The sequence below is a fragment of the Temnothorax curvispinosus genome, unplaced genomic scaffold, assembly GCF_003070985.1.
Source record: "Temnothorax curvispinosus isolate PA1 unplaced genomic scaffold, ASM307098v1 QBEX01001787.1, whole genome shotgun sequence".
In the NCBI taxonomy this organism is placed as follows: domain Eukaryota; kingdom Metazoa; phylum Arthropoda; class Insecta; order Hymenoptera; family Formicidae; genus Temnothorax; species Temnothorax curvispinosus.
Window position 1 is genome coordinate 42,194 of NW_020211567.1, and position 9,692 is coordinate 51,885.

At 36.3% G+C, this 9,692-nt stretch overlaps 1 protein-coding gene across 1 annotated transcript in view; it reads left to right on the top strand.

Moving 5' to 3' along the window:
• LOC112468337 (trehalase-like) overlaps positions 1-9,692 on the top strand; it is a 29,726-nt gene that overhangs the window by 2,600 nt on the left and 17,434 nt on the right. The window contains exon 2 of the mRNA XM_025037464.1: positions 4,029-4,145. Coding sequence (XP_024893232.1) covers positions 4,029-4,145 — 117 coding nt within the window. The remainder of the gene's footprint in view (positions 1-4,028; positions 4,146-9,692) is intronic.

The window sequence follows — 9,692 nt, forward strand, 5'->3', positions numbered from 1 at the left end:
ACACACACACACACACACACACACACACACACACACACACACACACATATATATATGCATTTTAACATTTTTAATATCTTTGCCTTCTGGTGATAATGCTCTCCCCCTCGTTCCCTCTCTCCTCTCCCTCTCTAATCACATTTCATGTCGAATAAAATCATTCCGGAAAATGAGCGACGATAACGGCTTATCTCTGCTAGTAACCTGATAACGTTCGCATAAGTATATATATTCGCGCTTGGTAGGCGTGCATCACATCATCACGTCGCCGTCAATTCTAATGATCGATAGAGCCGCGAGCGAAAGTCATTTGTTTCACTTTCTTTCGGTTAGGTGAAACCTTCCGCGTATGGTTTATTGATGACTCATCGATAGTTAATGACAATATAATTTTTCATCATGGATATACCTCACGTTTCTTTCTTCATCAACGTCGATTAACTGTAACTACAGTTTAACAGCCTTTTCTTGGACTGTATCAGTAACTACAACCGAAGAAATATTGAAAACAATAATTTTCAAACAAACATACTATTTTAATAATAACAAAAGAATGAATGCTTGAAACATATCCAACAGAGAAACAGGATTCAGTCGACGTGGATGGATGAAATCAATCTTTTGCATTTATAGGAAACAAACTTCAGAGAGAAAACTGGACGATGGCCAGTTATTTTTCCAGCAACGTCAGGACCAAGCACGAAATTTTCCGATTCATTAAAGTTTTATTCTAGACACGTAACCAAAATTTCTTTTCCGCTCACTCACGAGGAGGGAAACATGAGGCGTCCGTTAATGGTGTTTTATCCCTTTGGAAAACGTTCGAGCAGTCTCTGTCCGTACGGTCTGTTTGCGAGAAAAGTGAGAATTACGGATTTACTACTTTTAGTTCTCTCTCTCTCTCTCATATATATCGCAGTTCTTCTTGAGGGAAACTCTCGACTCCTCTCGATTCTTCGTATATCCTTTAATCCGATAAGGTTCTACGATGTGCAGCTATATGGACACCGTCACCATTCAATTCATTGGGAAACTAAGCACACGCGATAGGGTTAAGACGTATCGATAAGATTCACTTTAGTGATTATCAACATGAATCACATAGAAGGAAATGGGAGCGGATATTAACAGCATTTTCATAGAAATAATGAGGCCATTTTATGATAAAGGAAACAGGCCACTTGAGACTTTCGTTCAGTTTAGACGATTAATGCGAATAAATTAAAAGTGAAACGCGTCCACTGAATACACTGCAGCGGATAATCAATTAAAGAATATTGTTAGAGTCAACTTTTTTAATTAGAAACACTTTCGAAGTATCTGGAAAGTATTTATACAGGATAAATTAAGCGCTGCTTATCTATTAACGATCTAGAGTTAGTTACAGCGAAGGAATGGCCAGTCGGTATACTTTATTTCTCTTATACAAAGTGTCCCAGATTTTAACGATTACCAGAGTGCACTATGTAAAAATAAGAAATAATGTTATGTAAAGGTAGGAGCTTTATTAAAAAGTTACTGTACACTGGCGCAGTTTGATCGTTAAAATCTGGAACACTCTATAAATAGACATATTTATACATATGAATGTAGGTACATACATATATGCAAGATGAGCTAACAACAATTTTCCACCTCGTTTTTTTTTTATAACCGACTTATTTCTGCAAATTATGTCGAAACATACCAAATTTACTTTTAAGGTAAATTGTGATAAACTTAACCGTGCTTTTTTTTCACCTCTTCATTATCCCTCTTTAATTAGATTAGCTACTCTTTTAAAAATCTTAAAAGGCACTGGGAGTGCCTATTCAAAATATCAAGTAAAACATCGTTTTTAAGGTTTCTTTTAATTATCTTTACAACTATGTCTTGTTTTTTATTTTATTTTAAATTTAGGTGAGTGTTTCTCGAGAAATCGCATTTAGAAGTCTCCAGGTAGTAAAACTGAAAGTTCGCAATTTACAGAAAAATTTACTTTAATAAATGTTCAGAATGTCCTCCATCAGTCTTTATTCAATAATAAAGTCTTTATTTAAAGTTGTTATGGATTTTAAAACATTTCCGGCGTTATTCCGCGACATTCATCCACTATCTTTTGAAGAAGATCCGATTGAGCGGCTTACAAGATGTTCTGATTTTCCTCCATTAAATTCTTTTCTTTAGGGACGCTGGAAAAGTAAAATTTATGTCACAACGCCGGATTCTGTACAAAATCTATCAAAATCATAAGTATATACGTAAATATTATTGGATTATTTAAATTTAGTTTAATAAATATTATGCAAGTGGTTTCTAAAATTCTTAGATTTCTATCTTTTTGTCTTAAAAGAACATTTCAAAGTCTTAAGTTTGTTTCCTATTTTGGTATAGCGGACCTCGATATTCTTATGCTATACAAATCTTCGAGTCTGCATTGAAAATTAGTGTTATCATCAAATTAGTGTCATATATCAAATGTTAAAAAGAATTTATCCGACGACAAAAAAAAGAAAACAAATTTTATTATTCCCCGAGTTCTCGTTTGGTTTTTCGATCAGAGAACGTTCGATGAGAAATGCTCGAAGTGAAAAATAAAAAGTGGTCTCTCGGCGCACATTGACGTTATTTCTTGTTGATACAAAGACAAAGGCGTTTATTGTATTTCGATTGTATGTTCTCGTATCTGCCAGAAAACAATGAGCCACGCAATGAAGCTACGAGTAACTTCTCATCGCGACTTTCGAAACGCGCGTGATTTTTGTGCTTGATTTTATGGCTCGTCGGTTTCAGAATGACATCAGCCCGTTGACGTGGCTGTCGCGGAAAAATAACAGTCTCGTCCAAGTTTCACTTAAAGTTGTCGTCCATCTTGAAATTGTTGGGACAGGCCCTTGGTCATCGTTGGAAAATATCGACATTTGGTATCTTAAGATAAAACAGCTGATTGGAAAACTTTCCTAAAGAACAGTAAGAGAGAATGTGTAAGAACACTCCACATCAATCGGATAACTTTTTAACTGCAAATTTCATTACGACGCACATTTTAATAATTTCGCGGGGAAAACTGGCTTGAATATAATATTCTTACGAAAGTTTATTATTTTCAATATTAAACCACCGGATTAATTTTTTTCAATATGTGTAGAGGAGAAAGTTTTCACATTTAGTTTTATCTACTTACTTAGTTTATAACAAAGCGTAGTAAAACGGAAAATGTACGTAAGTTGTGTGTGAGATACCCTTTTGAAAAATAATATCGGGTTTAATTTCATATACGTTTCGTAACATAAAATAAATAAATGTAAATATGTACGTAATAAATGTAAATATGTACGTGATAAATGTAAAATATGTAAATATGTTCTTTTCTTCTCACGTTTGTTTCATTGAGGTTAAATAACGTGATAAAAAACTAAGCCTCGTAATTTAAAAGTAAAAAGTTAATTCATGCGTTCCATGCCTCCAGGTCTTAAATCATTCAAAATTAGTTTGACATCTAATTTGCGAACGCAAAGACTATATGCGTTTGTTTAAGTATCCAATCCGTCCGGACGGCAAATAAAGAGCGCATGAATTCATTAAAGTGTTATTTTCAACCTACAACAGCGAGACCCCGTACCATGCGCACGGCACATTTGAAAGGCAAAGTTTTATTATTTATTCATTCTTTTGGTCTTAATTAATCAAAGGTGTTTGTTTCTTGACGCTAAGTTATCCCGTAATTATTCGTAGCCGCAAAATAAATCCGTTAGCCGTTGTGCATGACGTAATGATTTTACGTTAATTCCCCTCCGGGATGTCTTGTGCATTGTTTTTTTTTTTTTCAATGACAACAACTGTTTGCCGCTATCCGCAATTACGTTGACACAATTACATCAAATGCACTTTGACAAAATCTGTTAATTTAACGTTATCCACCTGTCGAACGCACACTGCATCACGTACTGCAAACGTCGCGTACAAACAAACGTTAAATTAATCATTTTTATGTAATTGACGATGTTTGTTAATTATAGGTTTCGTTACGCTTTTGTATTGATTTTCAGCCAAGTTTACTGCGAAGGGCCGCTGTTGCATACGGTGCAGCTCGCTGGAATTTTTAACGACAGCAAAACCTTCGTAGACCTCTACCAGCTGCACGATCCAAATGTGACCGTCGGAAAGTAAGTTGATATCCGTATTACGAAGACGAAAAAGATCGAGACGTATAACAAACTTAATGTCTGTCTTTCTCTTTTAAAGAATAAGATGAACAATTATTATTTCTATCTTTCCGTGCTGCCTTCCTCGATGCACTCAGTCTATTTCTTTTGCGTATTTTATACGGCTGTATGAAATAAGTTTTCGTCTTGAACTTTTGAAATATCTTGCGCCACTTGAAATCACTTCAAGTAAGTTGAAGTGATAAAAATAAGATAAGTAATCTTTTTCGCTTTCTCTCTCTCTCTCTCTCTCTCTCTCTGTCTCTCTTTCTTTCTCTCTCGAAGTGCCAATTACCTGTGTGCGTATAATAAAATCACTGAAAATGATAAATAAGATAAAAAAGATACGTTTTCAAAGAAATTAGTAAAATGTATAAATATACAACTCTTTACAAATTACAAAAGAATTAAATCCGAAAAAAAATCTTACCCAAATTTCTTTCTAATATTCTTGATTTCCTTTTAATGTGACAAATTGCAATAAATATACATTTACATTTATGATGAAAATTAAGGCTCTAAAAAGAAAGTAGAAATAAATGTAAATAAACGTAATTATATATAAAAATACATTTATTTTATACATTTTAAATGTATAAATTTACATAAGTGTTACTAATATTAATATTTCTTTGAAAGAGATCTGTTTTGCGAAATACGCAACGATTTAATTTCTCTATATATTTTTTACAAAGTGAAATGTTATTTCATGAAAAATCAAATCTAGTTAAATTTGGCAATAAGAGCCAAGCGCGGTAATTAATGCGCTCTTATAAATTTATTATATTAGTTTAATAAGACGATATATAGCGTACGTTTCGACTCTTTCTTGGGATCATCTTTAGCGCAAAGAATTTAATTAACAATAAATTTAAGTCATACATTATAGCCGCAGCCGAGAAAAAAAATGGGTATAATATGGTCAGATGTAACAATATGTAACAGATGTATCTGTTGTCATATGCAATAAAACCAAGTCGAATATGATTACATAAAGATATGATCATATCACGCCCGGATTTGATTATATATAATCATATAAAATTCATATAAAATTAAATCTTTTCATATCTAATTTAGACCTTTTCATATCTAATAACATATTTTTACATCTGACCATATTATATCCATTTTTTTTCTCGGACAGTCATTACGTATATAAGCTAATAATATTATGATTAACACTTTAACCGCAATCATCACGTCAAGAATTAATTGATATCGTTATGTCTCAAACCAATTTAGGCAGATGTTGTTTTAAGAATTTCTAAGTGGGTATTTTATGAAAGCTTTGTATATGTCAAATATCTTCACCCCCAATTTTTTTTTTGTTTAAATAACGCTATTATTTCTTACAAAGTGGAAAGTAAACCCCGTGACGACAGAGCATTATCTTTTAATATGTTGTCTCGACAAACAAAGAAGAGTAGATCCCACGGTATATAAATGACTTTTAAAACAGTTCTCCCCTCTCTCTCTCTTTCTCTCTCTCTCCTCTCTCCTCTTCTCTCTGCCCTTTAGTTTATTTCTACATTAATTTATTCCTAAAATGTCGAGAATACTTAGAACGTCAAGAGTAATTTCTCTAGAGACGAATTTCTTTATAATTTTAAAATAATATTAAAATGGTCTAAAAAACGAAACGAACCAAGGTAATCTAGATAATTGAAGAGATAAAATATTAAAAACTAAATGGAAAATTTTAATATGGATTTTACGGATAATAATTAATTTACTTTTAATAAATAAAAGCTGTCACTTCTTATACTTTTTGTATAAAAAACTACTCTCTCTCTCTCTTTCTTGACAAAATACAAGATTCTATCCTTAGAATCATAAAGTGATTCGTCACATGGTAGAGTAGAAAATCTCGTTATCTGAGATGCGGAAACATACCCACGCAGTTTCAACGAGATCCGTAATTTCGTGCACACTTGACGTTCGATCTTCATAAACATGTCATTTGGATTGGAAGCGCACGAGGGTGTCGCTTTAGGTCCTCCTCGCACGGGTATAATCAAATTTCGCGGTCGCCCGTATGAAGGGGATCTTAATTGCGTCAACGGCAGCTGAGAGCAAATACGCGTAGCTTTACTTCCTAAAAGCAAACTCGTATATTCGATGCGTATCGGCGAAACTTTTTAGGAATTTTATCGAACAATATTTTCGCACGACGCCGAAATGAATGTCATTGCTACATAAGGGATCTCTTTCGTAAACTTGATTGTTGATCCTGATTAACTTAATTAACTTGTTAATATAGATAAACTTGTTAATACAGATCGAAATATTAATCTTTTGCCATTTACGGATTAAAGACAGCGAATTACACAGATCGAAATTTTGCCATAAGCACGCGTTTGCCGGTTGAATTAATTACCAATTAAATTTACCAATTAACTCGCGCTGCTTATTACACAGAAATTGCGATAAAATAATGTCCAAAACAACTCTATGCAAAATTCTCTGTTAACCTCTCTCCGCTGTTTCGCGCTTTGTGAACGATTTTAGATTTTGCTCGGACGCTAGGTATATGAACTTTACACCTTACATGTATATTATGTCTGTAATCGACAAAAAGGTGCGTCTCGCCTTCGACGGCGCCTTCCATCATCTAGATTCTTTAAGGGACTCCCGTTGAGAATAAATATGTCGACCGCACCCTTGCACGTGTGCTCTATGTCCGCATTAAATCGCTTCCTGGTAGAGATATTTATGGCTTCCGTTTTACGACACCGCGGTTACGCCCGCTTTCGTTCGATTCGACCTACGGAATTCTTCTCCGCCGCGCAGGAGAATGCTCTCTCTCTCTCTCTCTTCTCTCAGATCGAACCTCGTGACTTCATCCTGATTGTGATAACGAAGATAACGAGGATAAAGGATAACGAGTTGAGAGTACCGGGATTACGAGTGTACAGTTTCGGATTACCGGATTCGCGCCTGTTTCTGCAGACGTGTTACATAAATCCTCTATATAATCTCATAATTCGCACGTCGTACACTCGCTTCATGTTGCGGGTAAGAAGCCAAAATGGTGTTATACTATTTTCATAAAAGCTCAGTAAATATTTATTTAGAACAAAATGCAAGTAAAGCGGCAATTTACAGTCAAATACTTTGCTTATAATAGATATAAGAATAAAGCTAATAAAATTAAAGTACTAAATTAACAGTATCAGAAATATCCGCTATCACGGACTGTTATCACGGACAGTTATCACGTAAATTTTCCGTTGCGAGATAACGCGCGTTAAAGAGGTGCATGATAAATATTTAATTGCGTAATAGAAATTAAAAATATATTTATCAATTGTTTTATATACACGAAGCAATGAGCTCCCATTATCTCAGTTATTTTTACTTTTAATAACACGTTTACTATGTGTAACTTCTGTTGCAATTCAAGAATTAGATATCCATAAAATTCTATTTATAATTTTATGCGTCGCGATAAAAAGTGTGACGTGACAAAGAAAACGGATCTCCCTCCTGGAGACGCCCCGACGAAGGTCCCCGTTGAGAAATAAGCCATCGCCCACAGAGTTCTGCCACCGGTCGACAAGCCACGGCCCGACCAGCCTGGCTGTCGAAGTACCGGTCCCGGAGTCGTGGCCTGGTCAGCCAGACTCACAGCATTCAAAATACCACCGCCGGAGGATAGAGGCAAACGCGCGGGGCGCCAAGTCGGGCGCAGCGCTCGCGAAGGGTTGAGCAGCGATCAGGGCTTGCAACCCCGGCGCGCAGGCACGCGGGCCCAGCGAGGTCCCGCCAGGCCAGTGTTCCGCTCGGGGCCCTTTTTCGCGCATGCGCGGCGAGAATGATATCAGTACAATAACTAGCACGGACGAAAAGATGTACCGTTATTCACCCCCTTCAAATTATTTAAAAATTTGCTAAAAATGTACAATGTAACATACATAATGTATGTATGTATTAATATATATTTGCATATAAATATATCTACATATAAATATATAGTACATAAATTACATATACTATATATATAATACAAGATATTTAAAACTTAATAATAAATTTAATAATATATTTGTATATGTCAATTTTCAATTAAGCACAAAATATCATAGAGAAGAAAATAAAAAACAAATATTAAGCTCTATCTCTCTTCTTTAAAATATATTTTTTGGGGAAACTTTTCTGCGAGTTTTTTCATCGAGAAATTTAACCTTTTCATGAAATGCAAGAGCAAATCGTAAGTTCCAAACTTATAAATGGTGTAGTGTATACTAATATATATTAAATATAACATTTAAAACTATCCTCATCTAACCATGCTAAACAAAAATCTCAATTTCTTCTTTTTCTAATAGCTTTTTTTTCCATTTTAATAATTTAATATACGCGAATCTAATTTCTATTTATATAAATATAAATATATACCTAACCTAACTCATCTAAGGACCAATTTCACCAACCACTTAACCGACGGTTAAAGTTAGCAGTATTGACCAATATTTCACCGTACAAACCGGACTCCGCCCTGTCCGCCCTGTCCGTCAATGCGTCAACCGCTAAAATATGCGCTCATAACATTTTACTGCTGCATATCATTTCGCTGCTTTCTTTTCTGCTGCATCAATGCGTATGCGCGAAAAAAGGAGCCTGGGGCGGAACAATCCGCCAAGCCGGAAGATCGGCACTGTCGTGCGAGCTTGCGAGCAAGAAACCATCCCCTGCCATCGTGGACGACCGGCTGCCGACGAGCGAACACTATCTTGTAAGGCCACGTACAAGTAAGATCGTCGCAATACCGAGGCCTTCCCGGGAGTCGCGCTGTGTCGCGAGGCTTGTGAGTTGTGAGATTGTAATTAATCGAAAGAAATACCGCGGGAGGGCCTGGTCAAGAAATAAAACGCTTGCCCGTCTCGGGAATTTGGGTACGCGGCCGCCGACAGTCTACGCGCGTTTGAGGCGTGATTCGATTCAACGCGTAATTGAAGTCCTCGCGTAATTAGAGTCACGCGTGCGTCCCGTTCCGAGAGCGGGACCGTTATAGAGTGCCATATTGCTGACCGTATCGTGGTGTAGAATCGCGTGAGTACGGTATTGTGAAGATTCGATTTTGGGAAACGGCAATGTGCTCCGCGTAATTGAGTCGTTTTGGAGGAGCCGTTTGTGCTACAGGCTGACGCGAGCTCAGTTGGGTTGGGAGCTGTCCTAACGCAAAAATTAGAGGGCGAGGAACGTGTAATAGCGTATGCCAGTCGCGTATTGTCGGATCCCGAGAGGAGATATTCGGTAACGAAACAGGAGTGCTTGGCCGTGGTGTGGGCCATTCAAAAGTTTAGACTTTATTTGGAAGGGTACAAGTTTCCCGATAAAAACAATGAAGCTGAAGTTGGCAGCCAAAACTTAGCAGCCAGCAGGACCGAATAGGGTACCGCAGGGCCCCCGAGATTAAAATCCGGTAAATTTTCTTCAAAAAAATCACAAAGACGCCACAGCAAGTATAGAATACGAATTCGAAGCGACCTTGGCGATGACGAA